Below are 24,088 nucleotides of genomic sequence, written 5' to 3'. Positions count from 1 at the left end.
CGGGCAGCACGAGCAGCCAATCCGCTCGAGGCAGGAAGCGAGGCTGCGGCGGCGCCAGCCAATGGGAGGAGAGCACGGGAGGGGAGCGCCAATGGCAGCGAGCGAGCAGGTGACCCCGGGGGCGGGTGCGGAGCTCCGCGCCTGCGCGCCGCGCTTGCCCGTGCGACGCCGCGGGTGCCGCGGGGGCCCGGGCGAGCGGGCCTGGCGCGGCGGGGAGCGGGGCGGGCGCGGGCCCCGCGCGCGCCATGGCGGCCAACGAGGACCAGGAGGTGAGGGCGGCCGTTGGGGGCGCGGGGACTTCGCCGCCCGCCTGGCGGGCGCTAACGACTTCCTCTGCCCCCCTCAGATGGAGCTGGAAGCGCTGCGGTCCATCTACGAGGGAGACCGCTGCTTCAGGGAGCTCAGCCCCGTGTCCTTCCAGTACCGGGTGAGGCAGCGTCTGGGCCAGCGCCGCGTACTTATTACAAAAATATTTATTTGTGTATTTATGTATGTAACGTGGCTTTTCAACAGGCTGTGAAGGCCCTAGGTCGGCATAGGCGCTTGTTCCAGGATCCTGCTCCAGGCCCTTTGCTGGGTGGTGTTCAATATCTTGACCCTCAGTATTTAGGGATGTGCCACCAGGGTGGGTTGGCTGTCCCATATGGGTTGGTGAGGCCTTAGTGCCTGTGTATCGTGCAGAGCAGGTAGAGCCTGGACCCGCTAGCCAGGCCAGGGCTCCCTGCAGGCCACTGACTCTCGCCCCCAGGAAAGTTTCAGGGAAGTGTGAAGGTCTGTGGCTGCCTTGCTGCTCAGCCAGCGGGCCTCACCCCTCCTCTGGGGCAGCTTGTGCGCCTTACCCAGCGCGTTATTCCGAACAGCATCGTTAGTTACAGCCAGAGGAGTTGATTTACTAAATAGCGCACGCACGCGCAGCTTTCCTTTATCGACAGGACTGCTTGAATGTAAATTTATTGTCCTTGGGAGAGTAAGTGTATCATCCCTGCCTACCTGCAACATAGCCTTGTACATGTGGCTAGTTTTCGTTTTTGCTAATTTCTCAGAGACTGAAAAAAGATCATGAGAAAATAAGAGCGTTTAAATTCTATACAGTCTGTATCAAACTCTCCTGTGAAAGAACGTGTGCATTGAGGCAGCATGGTATAATTAACTTCATAAAGTTTCAAAGCTTTATTTGCCTTCCACGTAGGTGTTTTGTAATCAGTGTGCCAAAAGATTGAGATTAAAGAGTTTTCAAATACTGAGGAAAATGTAGCAGTATTGAACAGAGTATGGTGCCCGGTTTGCAAGCTGTGCTGGCAGAAGGAGTGGCAGCCACGCAGCCTCCTCTGTGGACTCGCTCGGTAACGTGCAGACAGATTTCCTGAGAGAAGGAAAACTCCATAAACCACAACGCCAGTTCTTCTCATGGCAGCTCTGGGAAGTGGAATGCTTTGCTGCGCAGGGTGTCTTGATAAACGTAACAGATTCCTGATTCAAAGCCTAATGCCTGTACTGCTAAAACAGATGCCACTCAGTATTGCTTCATCCACGTTGCTGACACAGAGACTGTGAATGAAATAAAACCCCGTTTTTTTTTTTTTTTCAGTGTACATCCATAATATTGAGATAGTGTCATTTAAATTTTGAGTCGTTTTAAAGCGTAGTAGCCTTAACTTGAGTGGGATTTTGTTGTTTTGTTATATTTCATTCCACACAGGTTAATAAAGCCAGATTTTGACTCTCCTAAAATTAGGAAATTCTTCTCATCGTATTAAAGCAGTATTTAAACCAACTTTTTTTTTACAGCAGTATAGCAAATGCACGTGCGAAATGTTTATTTCTGTTTGTAAGGTGTGTTTTTGTTAGTCTGTATTAATTTTCAGTTAAAAAAAATTAACTGAAGTTAATATAATCTTTATGGCGTAGTCCACAACATTATGTTTTGTTTTGCTTTATTTTCTTTTTGTTTGTTTTTTTCATCCAGACTATAGCTACTTGAGTATTCTTATTAGTCATTCTTTCATATTGTAAGCTAAAATATCTGTAGGTTTTAAAAATAAGCATTAAAATTCTTATCTTTCACTTGTGTTATCTTATGTCATTAATTCATTGTGTTCTGTATGTCACCACTGTGTTGTGGTTTGTTTTCATATTGCTTTGAGCTTGGATGAGGGAAAAAAAGTGGAGAGAAAAAATTATCTTTTCTTGTAAATGTTCATATAGTATTTGATCTGACACTGCAAAGAAGCCAAGTAACATCACCACAAAAGGAACTTGGAATGTTTCTGCTGATTTTCATAGAAGGAAAACTGCAGGGTGTAGGTTAATGTTCACGTCATAAATGCAACACTTTTTTCTAGAGAAAAACCTTTTTTTCCTGGCAGTAGTATAAAAATAGTTGTTATCTCCAGAGGAATGTAGATAATCTTAAAGAAGTAAAAGATTCACATAGTGACACTGTAATCTTTAATAAGATACTCAAGATTGTTGGTATATGAAGTTTTTCTTTTTCCTTCAGATAGGTGAAAATGGAGATCCCAAAGCCTTTCTAATAGAAGTTTCTTGGCCAGAAACATATCCACAAACAGCTCCAGTCCTATCGATGGACGCTTTCTTCAACAACACAATGTAAGTATTTATGACAGCTTCCCTTCCTAGCTTTCTATGTTAGGGAGGTTTACTGTTGACAAACTTTTCTTTTGTCAAGATTACTGTTGAGTTTTTTGGTTTCTTTTAGATCTTCAACTGTTAAACAAAGCATACTGGATAAATTAATGGTAGAAGTTGAAGCTAATCTTGGAACTGCTATGACATATACACTTTTTGAATATGCCAAAGATAATAAAGAATTGTTCATGGAAAATCAGCCTGTTAACACTGTGGTAAGTAGATAAATTCAGATCTTAATCTGAATTAAAGATGTGTTTTTAAAAGCACTTCTTAAATATTTCATATGGTAAATAGCAGAAAGTAGTTATTAGAACTCTAAATTTAATTTCATCAGTCTATCTTTAAGATGTTAATCGGTATGTTGCATTTAAACATGTTAGTGGCTGAACAGTTGAATATGGTACCAATGGTACCACAAGAGTCTGTGGTGATAGATTATATATGGCAATCAAGATATTTCAATATGTCTGGTACAGTAATCATAAACAGGTATGTTCATTTTGTATTGGCTTCTGAAGTGTAATGCAAAATATTTAGAACAATTTTTATCCTTCTCAGACTTCAGCAAGCAATAGTATTGCAATTGGAACTCCTGATGTGCCAGCAAGTAAGAAGAAAGATAAAAAGGAACAGTTATCCAAAACCCAGAAACGAAAGCTAGCTGACAAAACAGGTTTGTTCATTAGAATGCTCTTTTCTTTGAGCAGCATGAGAGTCCAACTGTTATAGCAGTGACATCTTGTTGGAGGCAGAATCAGTAGTCTCTTGTTTATAAAAATTAATTATTGTTAATTCTGATCAAAGCAACATATTTTAAGATAGCTTTTTTATTATTATTTGTGACAAAAGTGGAATTTTCAAAAATATATATTTTTTGGAGAAAACATTTGGGATTCCTAAAAGTCATATGTTTCCTTAACAAACGCTGATGAGTAATAAGTACTTTAAAATGTAATTTCTAAATGAAAATGTTATTTTCAGAAGACTAAACTAAAACATTTAGCTTAGTATGTATCTTCAAAATAGATATGCAGAGATGCTTCTGCAGATGCTCTGCATTTAATGAAATAATATCTTGTTGAATGAAAGAGTTCAGCTATTTGGTTAATTCTGCAGAGGACTTGTACTATTTTTTTAATGATCTGGCTGATGGTATTCTACTACAGCAATAATTTATACCCTATGCTAGGAACTACTGCATATCATATATGTATTCTAAATGAATACTTGGCATATTAAATATTGATCCTGCAAAACTCAATACGTATAAAGTTTTATTCTTTGGCAAAACATATAATTGCTGCTCAACCTAACATCGTTTTAGAGTTGCCTTCTAAGTTAAATGTTAGAGGGACTATCTTAGGTATTTTTATTTAAGGAGAATTACTTTGAAGAATTTTTTATCATTTGCCTTATTAATGTCTTTTGGTGGACTTAAACTTTTAAAGAACATTTAACTGTCTTTACAAGTCTGTCGTAAAATAATATTTAGATATTTTAAGAATAGTTTCAGAATAATACTTCAGTGCTGTTTGAGAACAATTGTTAAAATAAATTCTAAGAAGACATTAGTATTTCTTTTTGTCTTCATGACTTTAATGAGGAAATTCAAGTTTTCTTAGTCTTTCGCATCTTATTTGGTCTTAGAGAGAGATACTATCTTTATTATCTTAAAGAAAGATAAAGGTTCTCTTTAGCTCATGTTTTGAAAATAAAAACTACTTGTTCTGCAGATCACAAAGGGGAACTTCCTCGAGGATGGAACTGGGTGGATGTAATTAAGGTAACATGACTGTTAAGAGTTATGAAAATATACTGCAATATGTACTTTGGTTTCCTTCAGATGTAACTACAAATTATGTTTAATCTGATGTCTTTTTGCTTTTCTTCCTAACTTTGTTTGGATTTGACTGTGATGTCTGATTCATTTCTATGTACATCCAGCATGTAAGTATTCTCAAGTTATCTTTTTTAATACTGAAAAGATTTGCAGGAAATAGTAAGAATTTCTACTCATTTTTAATCCTAATCCACATTTTTCTAATGTTTTTAAAATGCTTATTTCTTCTGAATTTTAAATAGCATCTGAAGTACTTTCACTCTTTTCTGAAACTAATTTTAGTCTTTTTTAATTTATTGGGCAATTAAATTTTACTTTTTGACAAGAGACTTCTATGTTCAAACATATAGAAAATATTATTTCTTTGTATGGAAAGCAAGATATAAAATAAAATCAGACTTGCAGCCAGGAGAGCAACAGATAGGAAAGTAGAAGCAGGATCTCCTGCAAGCCTGAGCGTTCTCTGCTATAATTCTCCCAGTGAAGAATTTTCTTTTTCTTGTTCCCTCAGCATTGCTATCTTTCACCCTGTGGTCTTTGTTTTTAAGTAGAAATGAATATAGCTGTCTGACATTTTTTAGCAAACTTTTTTCTATGCAACCAGAATTAATTCTTAGTATAAGACCTATCACCATTTCTAGTTGTTAAATACCGGTTAGCATATAGTGGTTATAAGCAGAAAACTTCTGCATTCAAAGACTATTTATAGTAGATGTTGCGGATTACAGAGAAATTTCCTGATAGATGCACTACTTCTAGTACTTATGGACTTAGTTTTAAAAAAGGAGAATAATAATTTATGTCTTTTTTTTTTTTTTACATTTTGTGCACATATTTATGTGGGAACAGTTTAAGATGTGCAGAAGTAACTTTGTTCATAAAAAGGGAAGATAGAGTTTCAGGTTCAGAAAGTAAACTTATTTAGTATATAAGATTAAGAAATATTTTTGAGTCAAATACATCTCTTGCTACAGTAGCACAGTCTGTGTCATTAACTAAATATACCTGTGTTCTGTGTAAGATGGAAAGATGGAAATAATGTTGTTTTTGTTTTCTAATAAATGGAATAGCAGTCTAAACTTTGAACACTTTCTTTTTGTGTCTCTTTTATAGTTAAGCAAAACTGGTTCTAAAGATGATGAATAAAGGACTTTGGTACAAGGAAACTCCACCTTTTAATACAGTACAATTTTGGGTCACCATATTTCTCTTAATAACTTTCTTACTTGTTGAAGTAAACATTTTATAAAGCTCAATTTCCTAACTCGTAAGCCTAGTCACACAAGTTGATCTAGAGACTTTGTGATCTTTGACAACAAAACTTGCCTTAAATGAAGGTTAAAATGTGACAAAGGATATAGAGAGCCAATGTGGTGAAATGAATAGTGATATATGCAGTGTTAATTAATTTATATTTTACTGTGTAGTAAAATCCTGTTATAGTGAACCAATGATACTGTAAACATTTCCTGATGTTCTTTTTGAATAGAAAAAAGAAAAAAACCCACTATAACAGTGATTTGTCACTTAACAGCATAATTCATCAAAATAAATTATTCCATGGAAACAAAACCTTTGTCATTTGTTTATCTAATACAAATGTAGAAGGAGAGCCTAAAAATCATTATATGATTATAAACACTAGAGTTTGTGGTCCCATTTTCACTAGTTATTGACTTAAGTAGTTTGTTCTAGCAAATGCAAGGCCAAATATTCTAGTCTATTCAAAAAGTGTGGTTACAGCAGTGTATCTTATTTTGTGCAGTGTCCATCTGTTAGTCTTTCTCTCATGCATCTTTATGATGATATGAGGTCTGAGGTGGCGGGGAGAGAAGTGAGTCCCTGTGTATGTCTCAATGAGTGTTGGGCCTTGTTAACTCTCTTGCTGAAGAAATGGGAACTCCTGGGAGGAAATTGTTGGCTGAATGCTGGGTGGAAGGGTGGGAAGAAGTCAGCACTCTGAAACATGTGCTGGGAAAATTTTTCTTTTCTTTTTTTCTTTTACTGGTCTGCTCTCTTGTATCAGAAAGAAAAGTCATCTTTACTATTAATGAATGGTAACTGAATGCAAGATGCCTTAATGTCCTTTCCTCCTTTTTTTTTAAAGGTGAATTTTAATAAATTATTATGTATCTGCTGTGCTATGTGTTATTCTTTTAATTGTGTGTTATCTGCTCTCTTTTTAAGGCTAAGATTGAATTTGCAAGTAACTTCGTTTTGCAAGGAAAGTATTTGTTGAAATTGGCGGTAATATTTCTCACTTGAGAGTATGACGGTGTGCGTTGTGCGACTTGTAGTGAGTGGGGTGTCCCAGGGACAACTAGACTCCCCTGCACAGTGGTGCTGAGATAAGAGCTTGTGCAGCCAAGAGCAGGATAGTTTGCACTGCTGTCATTAGGGCTTCACTTTCTGCACACGTGGGAAGAACGTGTGGAAGGGAGCAGCACGCAGGAAGAAAGTTGCTCTGCTGGTTGCTGCCCTCCTTTAACAGGGAAAGGCAATGCTGCAGCTTTAGGCTCTGCCAGAAGCACAGAGCTGTTTCTATTCAGAATCTCTCCAAGGGGAATCAACTTATCTTTGCTAGAAACCTTGGTGTATAAATCGAGTTTCCATGGAAATTTATCTTAATACAGTAGCTGGGGAACGTAGGAGAAGGACAAATACGAGCCACTTCTCTTCCTTTCCTATCATTTCTGTGTATAATGGCAAACACATTGCCCTCGTGAAATGTCTGATTTTTCAGCTTCAGTCTGCTCACAAATCACACACTTTTGTGAAGATACCCTAGCAATTTCTTCTGCCTTTGTTAGCAGTGATTGAGAACATGCATTTGTTTAGAGGTCTGCTTTCAAGGAAAATACTTTGTATCAGCTTTTTCTTTCTGTGAAAATTTGGAAAGATAATTTGTTCTCTTAAATCATTTTCTGGTATGACACAGTAGTTGGAGCAGATTCATTTCAAAATCTAGTGGAAAGGCCTGAGCACTGGAAAAGGGGGAGGAAAATTGATTCTTATCAAATAAGACATGCAATTGATAGAGATCATGACTACTGAGTGAATTTTAAATACTGTTGAAAAATATTTTCTTTCAAGTGAACTATTAGAAAATTGGCAGTTGAAACAGTTTTTATTGACTTATTTCAGTAGGGCAAGATTCATTTATTTGTAGGGCCATGTTATCTATTTAAATAAATGGATTTTGTAGTAAGGCTTTGATTGGAATGAAAAGACAAACATCAGTACTAGCAAAAGCAGAGAAAATTAGCAGTTAATACAGGATTATTAAAAGGTTGTCAATTATTAGAAAGGTTTCTGGTAATCATAGATACCAAGTGCCTTGCTGAAGCACTTGTGGAAAAAACATTAAAAAAAAACCTCTTTAAATTACTGGTGTTGTTGCAGTAACCGCTTGGCAAATCTCATCTGATCATGTATAGCATCTTTTTTACTTTTTCATTTTTTTCTCTGAGGACAAGCTTGGTATAGGAAATGAGATGGTAATTAGATTCAGCACTTAAATGTGAAGTTTAACTTAATGAAATTTAACTTAAAATATCATATAATCTCTTTAGTCTTTTTGTATGTATTTGAATTGGTTAATGTTCTTAATGCTTTGCAAAGTTTTGTGAAAGATTCACTCATATGGGGACAAAGATGACTTTTCTAATAATTTTTTTCTTCAGTTGTTTCTGGTGTTTATTTTTTCCTTTCTATCACTAAGTTTTGAGAACAAACTGAGTTTGAGTTTTCCAGTTATACAAATGAGTACAATTATGCTTAAACTACCTACGTTTTTCCTTTAGAGAGTGTTTTTTGTTCTCCTCTCTCAGCAGACCACGCTCGTAGTTTGTTTGCTTGTTACCAAGGAGCGGGAGGCTGCGCCTGTCAGTCCTGCGGGTGCCCTCGTGCACATCCCCAGGCAGTGCCCTGGCAGCTTCAAGGTGCCACAGCTGTTGGGAGAGGACCTATGCAATTTTGGCTTTAAACTGATTTGGTATCTCTAGAAAACAGGGACCTCCCAAATCTGCCTGGCTGTTTCTTTTGATAATATGGGCATTATTTTGTCCTGTGTTCGTAAACCCTTCGAAAATTTCAAAAGCAGGGCACAAGGGCTGTCACTACTCTCACGCTGGCATTTTATTTTGGATAAAGCTTCATGCCTTTAGTCACATTGGCATGATGTGAAGTACAAGTTCATTTGGTGATGTTATTGCCCAGCCCAAAGGAGCTCCGCTGCAATAGAATGCACTGAATACTGGGGAATGTCTGAGGTTGCCCTCATGGAGGTTAAATGGAGCGCCAATAGCTGTCCGTGTTGGACAGGGTGGACCTGCCGTATCCTGCTCGACTCCGTGCTCAGGCTCCCACAGCCGCCGCTGCAGTCAGGGCCGTTCATGTCTGCACTGCCACTGCACTTGGGGATACACAAGGTGGGGAGATAAAGCGTACCCACGTGGTGAGTTACAGCTTTGGGTGAGAAAAAGAAGCTATTTCTTGACTGCGAACCTTTGGTATAAATACAGAGGTAGGGAGCCTATCATCTCAGTTTTGGCAATGCAAGTGGTTTTGAGGCAACATGGTACTTTGGCCTTTGTGTTGTGAAAGTCATTAAACTGATACAAATTTCCAATAGTTTTCCTTTGTCATCTGTTTGTGTAATTTCATTTAGTGGTTTATGCTGTTGCATCATAAGCTCTTGTACTAGCAAAGTCAAAGAAACTTCTATGTAATAGATAGTGCCTTGAGGGGAGAAAGAAAACTAAAAATGAATAAAAACAGAAACTGAATGGGTTGTAGCAAAACAAAGAAAAAAAAAACCCCAGGATATTCTTGTGCACAACACTGGGAAGGAAGAGCACAGGTGGTAAATCTTTGTTGCTTCAAGACAATAAAATAAAATAAAAGCCAACATTCCAGTTACAGGGTTATAAACTGTGGAATGAGGCTGGGATATGACAAAAGACCAGAGGGTAAATTTTGTTTCTGCCGTTGGCATTTATTCTTTCTCCAAAATAGCTTTGTCTTCCTCAGAATGGGGCTGTTAAATGTTCCTGGGAAAAATGATTCCATTTTCTTCTCTCTGTTATTTTTCTTGTTGTCCTCTTTCCAAGCCCATCCAAATAGTCTCTGAAAATCTCTTTGCCTCCTAGCGAAGAGGCAGAACATAGTGACTAGGTATTGGGAAGAAATCTTAGCACAGGGGTGAGAGAAGTAATTTTCCTTTCCATCACCCATTCGGAGCCAAGTGAGTTGACTCAAAATGGCTGAATTACGTAAGACATAAGAGGATCTAAATCCAGGCAATAATATCCTATCTGAGGCTGAAAGTTTCCCCATCTAGTTTAAAGTTTTACACAGCTGTCTCATGCTACTGTGTCCACAGTATTCATCCTTAAAACTCTGCAGGAATTGTGAAGCTCTTACTTGGGTTGCATGCTTCATGCAAGTTGCTTAACTTGTGGGATCTGGTAAGGTCACAGCAATGAGGAGCAGTCAGCCAAAGTCTAACTGCTAACAGCTTTAGGGGAGAGTAATGGGCTTGCGCAGGGGCCTCTGAGGACACAATTTCATCTGCAGTCACTTTATTACTGGTAATCATTACTGAAAGGAAGAAGTCAGAGTCTCGGATGAGTTTGGAAGGTATTGTTCAAGAAGAGATGATCTTTTTCTTCTAAAACAAGTATCTGTTAGGCTGTCACTGAAAGGCTTTAAACGTAAAAATCATCTTGTACAGAGCCAATCTTTGGAGCAGGATCTTACTCTAAATCAGATAAATGGCTTTGTCTGTAATGTGTTTTATGATTTCCTGCAGGAAAAACAAGTGTGAGGAGAGCATTACTGTCTAGCAAGCTGCTATCTCTGCCGTAGGGAACTGTTTGATTTCTGCTTATATGAAGGCTGTGATTCAGTTGACCTTGAAGGGAGAGATTTTTATAATAGTACAGCAAAAATGTAGCTGCTCGTTGATAAGAGTCTGATGGAAAATATTCTCTATAGATGGCTAATAATTTTTCATAATGTTATCAGTTTTATTTTTTTCTCTGATTAAGATCAGCACTAGAATATTGCTAGTTTTCAGTTAACCAGTGTCCAACGTGATTATGGCTTTTTTTTTTTTTTTTTTGGTCCTCAGAGCATATGTCTTTAAATGATAACAAATTCAGGAAGTTGTATATAAAATTTTGCATGCCACAATCAAAACTGCCTCTGTGATGCCTCTTGAAAAGGACCGTGTAAGAATTAGAGATTGATTTAAAGTGAATAGACTAGTAAAAACACATAGCATCACATAAATGGAAGAAGCCTCTGCAAGTCATTCAGTCAAACCTACTTTGTGAAGCAAAGCTCTTGATAACACCGGATCAGATCACCCAAGCCTTTTCTAGCTTCATCTCTTCAAGAACAGAGATTTCACAGTCACTCAGGGCAACTTGTTTCAGTGCTGCACTACCCTCCTACTGAGGAAATTTTATTTTGGTTAATTTCCAGCCTGAGCATCCTAAACTGTAATTTGTGGCCATCACTCTCTGTTTCGCAGTCTGGTGCCACTCCTGAGAAGTGAACAGCAGCACTGCAGGAAACTCCTAGAACAGGAGCCAATTTTTCATTTACAGCACTCTTACAGAGTGTGAAAAGCATTTTGAGAATACCTACTGTCACTGTTATTCTCTGCATACCGCAGCAAATTTGTCAAGACCCATTAAACCAATTATTTTCCTGCTTTGAGAAAAATTTGGTTTAAAAATAGAGATCAACATTTACAAATACAAAGGTCATTTAGGGCAGTAAGATCTTTACTGAACAGAGTCTGGAGATGGCTTCTTACTGAGCAGAATGGGAAAGATATGATTAAGATTTAAATAAAACCTCCTCTAGATATTATATTGGTTTTGTTTCTTTTCTGCCACTGAGAGCTTGTAGCTGCCTAGATGCTGAGACAGTGCGAAACTGTTATACCAGCATTCTAACAAAGGTGGTTTATCTCTAGGAGCACAAGGCTGAAAACAGATTCATGTATCTTTTGAAATTGTCTTTCATAAAACTCCAGACTAGGGTGAGTTTAGTTCAGTTAGTGCTTTGTCTGTTTAAGTTATTAATATACTACTGCAGTTAACAAGATCAGCAACAGAGTAGTTTAAATGAGAGATTTTTTTGGTTTTGTTGGTTGTTGTCATCTCTACAGGCATAGTTGTCATCATCACGTATCCAAGGCAAAAATAAGTGAAGAAACATGCACGTGTGAAGATGTATTTTAAGGTATTTGGCAGTTATTATTTTTTCCATAATTGCATTAAATTTTTGATAAGCAACACTTGTACATTTATCTCCTGTGCATTTTTGTAGCATCAAATGCAACATTATCCTGCTCAAAGATCAAGTCAGTAGTTGGACTGTGAAAAGCTCTGGGGAGTAAAAATTGTAAAGTGCTGAGGAATAAAGAAATTCTTAAAGTGAAGGTAAGAAATCAACTGTGAAGAATCAACTTGCAGCCCAAACTTAGCAGAGCCATACCTAAATTATCTACAAACAGTGTTTTAAATGAAGATAAAATTTCAATTTATCAGGTGGGTGAATTAAAAGAGCTGAAAATTGGGTCCTGAGCTGCTGGTACTTTGGCTTTCCTAGTCTTATTTAACAGAGTTCACCAAAAAAAAAAAAAATCTGCAGTACGTACCTAGGGAGAACATCGCTTCCCCTGCTGGCCCCAGCCTGACTGCATTTGGTATTGAGCAGTCCTGCATGCTTCCCTCATAGACTTGCACGTGAAAAGGAACTGTTTTGATGGGGAGAGGAAGAAAAAAAGTTTATATAAACTTTTGAAAAGCACTGATTACTCACATCTGAAATTAATTATATTGTGTCTCAGTATATGTATAATAAATGTGCACACTTCAATGTCTTTCCTTCTTATTTATTTTCTCCTGTAAGAAATTAATCTATGGGAGACCTCTAGTACAGCTTCTGCCTGTTAAAAGATTGTGCAGAACCTCTTTGCAGTCATCACAGAGTCACTGACTGTTTCCCAGGCATGAGCCCTTTTTCTGCTAGGTGTTCTACCAGGAATAACTATGGGACACATCAATGTACATCCAAAAGAAAAGCTTTTAAGGTCTCTGGTTGTGCAGGATATCAAGGTATATCACTATAAAACCCATCTCCATTCCCAAGGGACATACTTTCTGAGCTATAAACTGATTATTAGTATTGTTGCCCATAATTCTACCAGGACACAGAGGAAGAGAGTCCAACTCTGAAAGTCAGGGGAGGTAATTCCTTTTTGATTGTGACTCATTGTAACTTGGTACAAAGCTTCTCTTTTAATGTCTAATTTCTATCCAGGAAACTGGGGTGAGGGGGAAGAAGCACGAAAAAGATATGTCCCACCCTGAAGAATTTGATGTCTGAATTAGAGTAATATAGTTCAGTATAGTCAAGGAAAATAACAGCCCAGCAGCATTTTTGAGTCTAAATATAAGAATACCAGGAATCTAACATTCTAATCATTTAACAAGTTGGAACAGTTCAGTCCATAAAAAAATACATAACAGAAAAAGTTGACCTGATGTCATTGCTAAACTGCTGCCAGTTGAGAAACGTTTGCTTTGTCACTGTATTCTTTCAGGAGCAGACCAGTTACATATCCTTTTCCTACTTGCAGAGTAAAGGCTCTAACAACAGTGTTTTGGACTGTAATTCAAAGACATGAATTCAGATTGGAGATGCTCTCATCTTCACTTCAAAATACAGTTGCTAAGCATGTGTTGTTTCACTACATGTTGAAACACATCTAAGGTCTTTTAAAAGATGTCAAATTATTTTTAAAGACGTTCTTGATAAAACAGTAAAGGGAGGAAAAATTGTTTCCAGAAACTTACATGCAGGAACAAATCTGGAAATTTTGAGTTGGAAGTTCTTAGATTCTTATATATTTTCCTAAAAGGAGAAAAGTTAGTTTCTCCTTTAGTTTAGTGCCAAAATATTTTTTTCAAGTGGTAAACCTGTAGACATAGGCAGTTTGTAAATAAGATATCATAGATGAGAAGCATCTTTGGCTTTTCCACTGGAACTAAAATTTTGCAACAAATAAAGTTCTCATTTTGCAGTTTTCATACCATAAATATTCTTTATGAAAGCTACAAACAAAAAATGTTTGAGAAAGGAAATCAAGCTTTAGTCTTCATAGTGTCAATCAAGATTTAGAGAGAATATATTCATCAAAAACATAATGTTTAATCATTTTTGTTGATTTTAATTGAATCCACATTAGTTTGATCTCAGAATGTATTTTCTGTATATTCTTTATATCTATATATAAGATAAGAGGGATGTGGAGGTGCTGGAGAGAGTCCAGCGCAGGGCTACAAGGATGATCAGGGGCCTGGAACATCTGCCCTATGAGGAGAGGCTGAGGGAGCTGGGCCTGTTCAGCCTGGAGAAGAGAAGGCTGAGAGGGGACCTGATCAGTGTCTATAAGTACCTCAAGGGAGGCAGTGAGGAGGATGGTGCTGGCCTCTTTTCCCTGGTGGCCACCGACAGAACTAGAGGAAATGGCCACAAACTGAAGCATCAAAAGTTCCACAGGAACTTAAGGAAAAAATTCTTAACAGTGAGGGTGCCAGAGCACTGGAACAGGCTGCCCAGAGAGGTTGTGGAGTCTCCTTCTCTGGAGATCTTCAAACCCGTTTGGACACAGTCCTGTGCCACGTGCTTTAGGTGACCCTGCGTGTGCAGGGGGGTTGGACTAGATGATCTCTAGAGGTCCCTTCCAACCTTGAGCATTCGATGATTCTATGATATATAAAATTATGTATATATAATATTCTGAATGTAGTTTTCTTTTGTTTCATGAAAGTTATTTTTACTACAACTAGCAAGTCTCTGCAGTGCACATTACCCACAAGAGGGAGCTAAAGAAGGGAATTGTCAGGATTTGTTGTCACCTTCTCATAACTCAGCGAGTTTCCTGATGTAAGTCCTCTCTTTCAGTTCATAGGGCTTTGGAACAGGCTCTTTATTTTCATCTTATCTCGGGAGGAGATGGGAATGTTTAGGGAGTCACTGTGCAGATTATTTTTTGATACAACCACGTTACAGAATGACCTTAAATGTTGTAGTGGAACAGTAGAAAAGTAGAGACAAGCCTAATGCCTTTTTAGAGACCCACCTGAGTGCTGCCTCCCGCTGCTGCTAGTGATCTGTGCTGGCTGTCCTGTGATGAGGTGCAAGGAAAACAGTGGTTGATGCATCTCCTCTGCTTAACTCTGTGGGCAGCAGCTGTGTTTAATCCATAGGATGCCTTATATCTCTTTATAAAAATGACGCCACTGGCTATTTGTTAACCAATGAAGATAAAATGCTGTAGCAAGTAAGGTAACTATGGTATCAGCGCCTTCCATCATGGAAAATAACATTAGCAGAAGATTTCCTAACAGCAACAAACACCTTCCTGTTTGCTCTCCCTGATTATCTCCACAGGCTCAGCAAATATCTGAGCTCTAGTTTCAGTGCATTTGGGCTTGCAGTAAAATGTCATTGCAGTCTGTAGTTGAACTGAGCACCAATCCTTGTCCCAAGACTCATTCTTTTATGTACTTCGTAGTGCAAGTTGCATTCTCTCCAAGAACATCCACTGTGTCTAATGGATTCTGGTTAAATCATTTACCCAAAATCCTTTTAAAATTTTGCCATAATACAAAAACAAAAATTCTAACACAATGGGTTAAACCATAACTAAATATAAGATACTAAAAACAAAGGGTGAACTATTTTCTAACAACGAGTGTCTTCTGTGTTCCCATTTATTTTAAGTAATATGATGTTTGAAGTTTCCTGACTGGTTATATCATTATTCATAGTGTAGATCCATTGTCTTCAATTGGATTAATGCCTTTGAGTGATATTTTACAGGTGCTGCAGCATTTTAAGCAAGGGTCTTCCATTCTGTGACCTAGGTCATGGTATTGTGGTTATACCTGTGGACCAGGACTACCCCGGAGTCAGGGGAGATTGTTTAAGAGGAGATCTGCTCAAGCAATTTATGGCAAGCTGCTGTCTAGTAGACTTTGCTATATGACTTTCTCCATTAGAAATTGTCTAATATCCTGGAAAATTGATGTTTTAATGGCCTTTTTAATGTTTTATTCTATCTGGATCCAATCTAACTTATGAATGGGCTCATTATCCATATTTCAACATTTCAAAGAGGGGGACTTATTTCTGTATTTATTTTAGTTGTCAGTTTAGTTAAATAATGGGATAACTTGTCAGGATTTTTTCCCTGTGGGCATTTTTCAACATTTCAATGGGAATTAACATGTCAAGTCTAGTAGATAGAAAGGGAAATGTAAAAAAAAAATAATAATAAAAAAAAATCTTTAAAAGATTAGTAAGAAGCTCTTAATTTTGAAAAACAAAACAAAGTTTAAATTATTTTATATTATGCAATATACAATGATACTTCCCCAGCAGTGACTGCTGAATAAACAACAGTACTGTATGATACCTTGAACATGCATTTCAGGATTTTCTTAATGAAAGGAAATAGAAGGAGAGAAAAATCGTATAACGCTTTAAAAGAGAGAGATTATAATTCCTTTCAGATGCAATTAATTAGCTATAAAGTGACCCCTCACTCCTCTTTTTAGATTTTTTGGATTCCTTTTCCCTCTCCTAATTATTTTTGACAGTTCTTTTTTCCTTTGAATCTGCATTTCATTTCTACTGTTATTTCAGTCCTTTTTTTTTTCCCCTCTCCCTTGTTTGGATTTATTTTTCTTTCCTGCTTTTTGTGAGGGGTGATACTTTCATATTCTCTGTTTTCACATTTGACTTCCTTTCCCCTGAGAACTTTATGGCTTTATATTTTATTCTGGGGCATGGAAGGAAAAGAAATATATGACAGACTCAGGAAATATGCTCTGTGCTCGAACCTATATTATTTTTTATTATTTCAGGTTTTGGATCTGACTGATTCGTGTCAATTCCTGCATGAAATACTAATTTCTTCAGCAGATATTCCCATATAAAAGGATTGTTCCATACTTGCATCAAGGAATTCAATGAAAGGTTGTATTTTCTATTCTGTGAGTAAAGTACTTCCCCCCACTAAGAATTTGTGATTAAAATCCCTCACCAGAATTCAGCTGAATATCAGCCTGCCATCACTGCATTTTGCTTTGCTGTATATTTTCTATAATGTCATTAAATAATCCAAATGATATAAGGGAATAAATTTAAGGGTACATTTTGTAGGTGTGAATTCCATTGTCTCCCCCATATCTTCCCCCCACATTCCCAAGGATCTTCTATGTCTTCCACTACCAGTTGCAGGTACTTCTTCCAAAAATAAGTGGAAGGGCTTTCCTTTTTTTCATGTGTGATATGCCAGTCTAGCAAGCAGCTGTACACAGCACTTGTTGAGAGTGATTGTCAGACTGAAAAAATGAAACAAGGTTTGTGCTACACCAGGTGTTCTCTCAGCTGGTGTCCTGTTCCCAGCATCAGCTGGGAGTTCATTATTCAGCTTTGTTCTGTGTAAATATTACAGTCACGGGAACAAACAAAGAAATGACTTTTCCAAGTTTCATTAGTCCACATTCCTAGGACGCAACAATAGGAAAGGACAGGGATGCTTACTTATGCAGTACGTTTGACAGAATCAGAATGATGAGTCTTAGAAGTCCAGTGTCTGCTACTTATTTTAATTTGGTTTTCAAGTAGTGCTGCAGGTATTCTGTGTTAAAGACAGAAATAGTTTACAAAGGCAAATCCAGTCACACAGAGGTAAAACAAAGTGTCAGGAGGAAAACCGATGTAAGAGAATGTAAGACATAAGAGAAGCTGTGGGCTGTAGATAAAAGAGATTACAAAGAGAATAACCCAAAAAGCATTTTGATGTCCTTTTTCTGTTCGTTTTCTTTTTTTTTTTTGTCACTGGTATGCCTGAAGGGTTTGAAAGGTAGATTGCAGATGGTAATGACATTGGGAGTACAGCAGATCATTACATATACTACATCTAGATACAGTCTATGCAGGGACAACAAAAGCAAAATCAAACCATAATAAAACTCCCAACTCCTGTACATATCAACCTTTTATAGCATTAAAATGGGCAGCTAATCAGCATATTTGGCAATCTGATAGTTTTCATTCCTAAACTGTCGCCACCCGAGCTGCAAGAAGGCCTTTCAGCCCTCCCTCCCAAGCATGTCATAGTTAGTATTAAAAGTTCAAAGCAAGCTGCATGTGAACTTCGGGGCTTTGTTCTGTAACTTATTTATCTCGTTAATTCTTACAGGATAGACCTGACATAATCATATACCTCTTTCACTGGTTTTCACATATACCTCTGGAAGCAGAAGTCAATCTTCCTTGCATATGCATTTAGTCTTCAGGCTTTACTTGGTGGTGTGACAGTGTAAGGCTGCAGATATGTTTTATCTGTTCTAATTGACTGCACAGGAATGAAAAACAAACCAAGGTGCTCAGAACTAGCGGAGGAGAGGTGGGTGCTGAGCTGACAGGCCAAGAACCAACGTTCACTGTTCAAGGTAGATGTAACTAACAGCTACTTCCTTGTGATCGCCAAGTGATAAGTGCTTTGAGACTATATTCCTTCTCCTTCAGGAAAGAAGCCTGTGCTCGGTTTTTAAAAATATTTGGGTGGCCAGTGAGATCTTCAATAGCATCTTTCCTAAGGTAGGAGGTTTTGAAAATTGCACTGGCAGCCTTCCTACAGCTTTAGGTGCCTAAGTTAGCCTATAAATTTGTGCTTTCTAAAAACTCAGAACTCCAAAAATGAGCTCCTGGTTCCTGTTGACTTCAATGAGGCCAGGTTTTCAGCCCTACGTTGTAACTGAATGTATAGATATCTGTGCTAGGAAATTAGAGAGATCACTTCTAGGAGTGTTCATGAGACACATAGATCAGGCTGCTTTAAACTTCTGAACGGAATGGGGACAGCCCTGTAGACTTGCTAATTACTAGTCATGGGTGGCTGTTCTTTGTTTTGGAGGCTCATTGTGTGCAGGAATCTTGGAGACCTTCAGTGTGGAGCGTAGTAAAATCAAAATGCAAAGCAGTGCTCTTAGACAGGAAAAGAGACTTGTAGAAAGCACTGACATCGTGCTGGTGAGAGATATGAAACTCCTTCTCCTTGCAGACAAAGGGTTGGCTTCTTTCCTTACATATTCTACAAGACCCCGTTTTCAGGCACTAATTGCAAATTTATTCAGAAAGTAAGGTTGTGGGAATGTGTACTTATGGATGATTTTAAAAAAAATCATTTTCATAATAACTAATTAAAAAAGATATTTAATTAGATAATTCACTATACAATCCAGGCAATGTGGTTTCTTTTATATGTTTTACTAGACTCTGTTAATTTATGACCTTTTGAAAACAAGTATGTGAAGAAACAGAAGGGTTTTGCCTCATTCCTTGCCAAAGAAAGAAGTACAGGATTCTTGAGGGGAACTATTGCTTGGCCTCTTTGAGACTAGGTAGGAGTTTGTCTCTGGCACTGACTGCATCATCCAAGAAGTTTTACATATGGAATAAATCATATGTTCATTCTCTGCAGATCTAACTACTAAATACTTTTAAATATGATGGTTGTTCAGTCAACCCTCTTTTTTTTTTTTTTTTTAAGTCACGATCGTTATTAACACAAAGGTCATTCTCCTAAAATCTGTAAGATATATATGCAAGTATCTCTAAATATACCTAAAAGTTAAAAATAAATAATTTTACAGTAATATCGTACATCTGAGAGGAAACTTTAAGTCCAGTTAAGACTTGTTAGTTTTAAAGCTACTGTGGGATCCAAATTGTGAGCTAAGGTTGCCTTTTCCAGAGATGGAAGAAGGCAAGAAAAAGAAAAGTCATGTTCTAGAGATAAAATCCTCTAACAGTAATAAAGACCTCATTGGAGCAGAAAGATGCAGTTCATTCTTCCTTGTGCCTGGTGGACTGAATTGGTTTTCCCTAATGTTTTTGAGGTCTGTGAGAAATGTTTGGATAAGATCTCTTGGTGCTGTTCCCAGAACATGGTTCATGTGATATCAAAGAATCCTGTTGTTTTGCCAGGGACCACTTTGTCATTTGGAATTTAGAGAGAGGGTTGTTAAAGGGCTGTCTGAGGCCAGAACCCAAAGGCAAGACTCCCGCACAGCCTATTTATTCTGGCAGGCCATGTTCTACCAAAGGCCACGGGGGAGCTGACAGGGGGACTCCACCCAAAGGGAGAGGGAGCCACTGGTGACAATTTTGACTTCATTAGTGCTTCCGAGCTGCAGCTGAAACAACTCTTGTCCAAGACATTGAAATATAAATTCAAATAAATAGAATTTTATCTAAAAAAAAAAAACCAAAGCAAACAAAACCAGTTCATCATGACCTTCCTTAAAGACAGTGTCCTTGCCCTGAAGCAACGAGATCAAGTAGGCAATGACCAGACTCATGTATAGTTATTATTTTTTCAGTTGCAAGAATTAATGATGCTGGCTGCCTGAGAGGAAGTGAGAAGGGAGAGTTATAACTACGAACACTTAAATGTAAGTAATATCATTCTCTAAGCACTCTGGCCTAGTGCTTTCCAATCTTTTTTTCATCTGTAGCCACCCAAAATTGTCCATTGGCAAGCTAGTCCAGGCTGAACTGTAATGAAGTATAATGGTTGAGCTATAATAAAGGTAACTGTAATGACAATTATGCTCATTACTTCTCATGGACCTTTACAGTTTGGAACTGCAGATGGTCTATTTTGATTTCTGAATAAATTGAAGTTATTTATCTACCATTGCTATTTGCAGTAGTTATTTCATTGCCTGCTTATAATGTACAAAAGATGAGAAGTAGATTATCTCGAAACCTTAAAATTGCAGTGACCACCTGAGGAATTTGTGCATCCTTCTGCGAGATTTTGCTTCAATAAATGTAATCAAAAGTTGTATCATGTGTCGAATTTCAATATTCTGTTTTAGAACTCGAAACCCATAACAAAGGCATAATGAAACTAACACAGGAAAGAAAAAGAGACTAAAGAACAAGGTAAAACAAAGAAAAAAAATTGCTAATGCAAAATGTAACACTAGTGGTCAGTGCTTGTTAGAGGAGACAAAAATGTAAGGAACAACATCTTAATCTATCATGTTGGTTTTAAGTACACTTTTTTTTTTTAAAAAAAAAAAGTGTGCATCAATTTGTCTATTGGATATGGTAAATAAAGTTACTTTCTCAGCTTATGTCTTCTGTTACATGTACAGGAACAGGACAGGTGGCAGTTATTACTAGAGAGTTAGGGGATCAACAGTCATTGAAAGCTTGTGAAGACCAGTCAGCTTAAATAGTTGTGCTGCTTCATGATTTTTTCCAAGTGACAGCACATGTGATCTTTAGTGGTTCTTACTTAACGTTTAAACACTACAGTTATTATACAGTCTATATTTTAATGGAGTTTGTATCTGCACCATGTTCCAATGAAACTCATAATATGCCATTAAATATTATGTTTTCCAGTGCTCTTGAAAACTAGAATGATGGAGAGAACTACAGTAATGGCTTCAGTTGGTTCCCGTGGACTGTTAAAACCCTGACCTGGCAGGTTAGTGATGTTTCAGACCCTTGAGTTAGATGCCTTAACTTCAGACACGTGAGATGTTTTGATACACTTCAGCCTTCAGTAAAACCTTGCACTTTGCTAAGAACACAAATGGTATCTTACAGGAATGATAATATTGATGTCTCATTAATCAGTATTTGCATGACTGTCTAACTAAGGAGCTGTTACCTGGTGTATCTGCTTGTTTTTTTCCTACGTAAGGCAAAAATAAGGAATTTCAATGTTGAAATTGAAGAACCTGCTGAAAGAACATAATATCTGCCTAACACCTTTGAGAAATAAGTAGTAAGGAAAGGCACAAGCTGTATTTATGCCAAGTAGAAAATAAGAGCTATTTCAAGCACTGTCAGACCAGCAGAACTTGGCTTAAGATATAAAGAATTGAATTAATATCTGTCATTTTTTTCCTTATTAGATAATTCCACTTAGAAGCTGTGCTTTAATTTAGTGAGAAGCTGGGACTAAAATCTGGGCACATTTTACATATCATTATGCATGGTTTTACTTCATCCATAAGGTTTGAAAGAGTCTTATCAAATGTTTGTATGCTTGCCAAAACAAGAGATCATGATCTAAATACCTTCTTTTCCCTACTGAATTTGTTTGGCTAAATTTCTATGTAGAGGCTGTATTCCAAACTTTTTTTTTTTAATCCTTCATTCAGGAGCTGAAGCTTTTTTGTTTGTTTGTTTACAATCAGGAAAGTTCCTGCTGTGATGGACTTCCAGGATTTAAATTTATACTATGGTTGTCAGGAGTTGAGAACTTAGGAGAGTTAAATGAACCCAAAAGAAATTTAAAACTCAAGTTCCACTAGCCTTTTACAGTTGGCAGCTACTGAAGCTTCACTTCAGCTACTCAAATGCTCTCCACAGAGCCAAGTCCTTGAAATCTGTGCTTTCTTCTCTGCCATTGTACCTCATACCTGCAAGTACAGATGACAAGTCATTAAATACAAGTGAGAATTGTTAACCAAAAAATATATATGTGTAGAATATACATAGTATTTATTAAGAGACTTGTGTCTGACCTGCTTCCCCCAAGCCAATTCTGCCTCCATGGCAACAGCCACAAGTGTGACACAAAACATTCTGGATTTCGCTGAAGAAAAATTAAGATACTTAAAACGTCACTTTTCAGGGAAGCATCACATTTTATCCTCAAACAGGTTTCAGAAGTGCATAGCATATGTACAGGGAGACAAGACTTTCAGCTTGGCAAGGCTTCATCAACTGATACATTTATTACACTAGCCACAAATACTCCATCGACCTACCTGATCTAGTGGTGTTTCTTCTGAACGAGTTTTAGAAGAGCTCCGGTTTGATCATCGTCATGTTCTTGGCTATGCTTCTATTACAGTGGGGTTTTTGTTTGTTTGTTTTTACAAGCAATCACCCAGAAATACTGTCAGGGTTTACTACAAATATACTTTGAGAGGAAGGTCTCAAAGTTATTCTTACCTTCCACTACTAAATAAAATTACCACCATGCAGGTGGAATTGCCAGGCCAGCATACAGTATCATTGTATTATAGCATTGAGAAAATCATCGTAAACAAAAGTACATACTTCTGTTTTAAACACTTTCAGCAGAATGGTTTTGTATACTCTCCATTCTCACTGTTCAGCATTTCTAAGTTTTATGAAATAAATTAATGTCAACTTTACCTCCCCCTTAAAGCAAATTAGATATACATGTGGGAAAGAAGAAGTTAAATTATTATGAAAAAAAAGAAAGAAGAGTTATTTAAAATATGCCTAAATCATTTGAGCTGGAATTAGCAATACAGGGTAAGCCAATTACCACCTGTATCCAAGGGAGAACACCCAATCTAATTGAAAAACAAAAGGCTGTTTTAATGGCTCCAGGAAGGGCATCCCCCGACAACAAGTAAGGACATTCTTCAAGCTCAGAAAAATCACATACTCAGTTTCTTTCAGACAGAAAGGATAGGTCAAAAATAAATAGAATAAAACCAAGAAAATACAACTAAAGAAATCAGAATACAAGATAATCTCCATAGAAGGGTATTTGGTTTTTTTTCCTTGTCACAGATTACCTTCACTTGCAGCTTTTAATGTCCTTTTATATTCATTTCCACCTCACAAACTAACAGCCTGTTAGGAGTTTTAAGTACCTCAAGCAACAAGAAACCCCTCTCTTGCGGGGCCGAGGGCAGCGCAAAGCTCCCGGCAGGGTGGAACGCCCGGGGGGTCAGGAAGGCCCAGCACAACCTCAGTCCAGCTGCCCCCTCCGTAAAAATACAACAACTGTTTATCCACTGCCAGCAAATGCAGCTGCTGTGCTAACCTCCCATGGTACCAGTTGGGGCTGCAGTCTACCTTGAACCTCACTGTCATTATTGGGAAGGTTACGGTTGGAAATAAATACTACTCTTCCTTTCCCCCCATCCCCCCAGTTTGAAATATTTTAAAAGATGCAAATTTAAGCCCTTAAAATGTTCAATTTGTAGTTAACCAGACACTTTTTTTTTTTTTTAATTCACAGTGCTTATAATTACAGGGCATCATCCAGTTTGCCTCCGACAAAACCTCTGCTTCATTCAGAACGCAGGGGAGCAGAAGGAAGGCTGGGGTGGTCACTGTAAGCCTACCATTTCCTAGCCTGACTTGGTGACCTAAATAAAACTTTCAGTATTAGGTTTTTCTAAGATGTAATTTATACTATGGTTGTCAGGAGTTGAGAAAGCAGTTGCCATGGAGCTTTAATCTTTTTTTAGGTTTTAGTCAAAGGAAGCTGGAAATCTGCATGCTGGGAAGAATCCTGGCTCAACTGAATTTTATTTAAATTGCAACAGGATTTCATCCTAATTTCTTCACTGTAAGTTATCCTAAAATATTCTAGAATTTTTTAGTTTGTTCTGCTTCTCGGTGGGAGGTAGGAGTTTCCCCTTAGGCTTTTAAATCATGCTAAATTCAACCACAGCTTTATCCCCCCTTCCTTTTCTTTCC

At 37.7% G+C, this 24,088-nt stretch overlaps 1 protein-coding gene across 1 annotated transcript; it reads left to right on the top strand.

Annotated features, from left to right (window-relative positions):
- The first annotated feature begins 192 nt into the window (after window positions 1–192).
- RWDD4 (RWD domain containing 4) lies at window positions 193–4,734 on the top strand. Its single transcript, XM_088524785.1, has 7 exons — window positions 193–269; window positions 347–427; window positions 2,501–2,610; window positions 2,720–2,864; window positions 3,211–3,325; window positions 4,386–4,435; window positions 4,597–4,734. Exons 1-7 carry the CDS (start codon window positions 246–248, stop codon window positions 4,732–4,734), a joined length of 663 nt encoding a protein of 220 aa, XP_088380911.1. The 5' UTR covers window positions 193–245.
- Window positions 4,735–24,088: the final 19,354 nt, after the last annotated feature.

This window comes from Tinamus guttatus, unplaced genomic scaffold (genome assembly GCF_059628265.1).
Source record: "Tinamus guttatus ecotype Peru unplaced genomic scaffold, ASM5962826v1 Tinamus_guttatus_pri_ptg000213l, whole genome shotgun sequence".
NCBI classification, from domain to species: Eukaryota; Metazoa; Chordata; class Aves; order Tinamiformes; family Tinamidae; genus Tinamus; species Tinamus guttatus.
The sequence above is the reverse complement of the archived record's forward strand: the minus strand, read 5'-3'. Positions and strand labels throughout refer to the sequence as shown.

Coding starts and splice junctions, on each gene's coding strand:
- RWDD4 (XM_088524785.1), top strand. CDS start 246: ATGGCGGCCAACGAGGACCAGGAG. Junction 2,611..2,719: donor GCTTTCTTCAACAACACAAT/GTAAGTATTTAT, acceptor GGTTTCTTTTAG/ATCTTCAACTGTTAAACAAA. Junction 2,865..3,210: donor ATCAGCCTGTTAACACTGTG/GTAAGTAGATAA, acceptor TATCCTTCTCAG/ACTTCAGCAAGCAATAGTAT.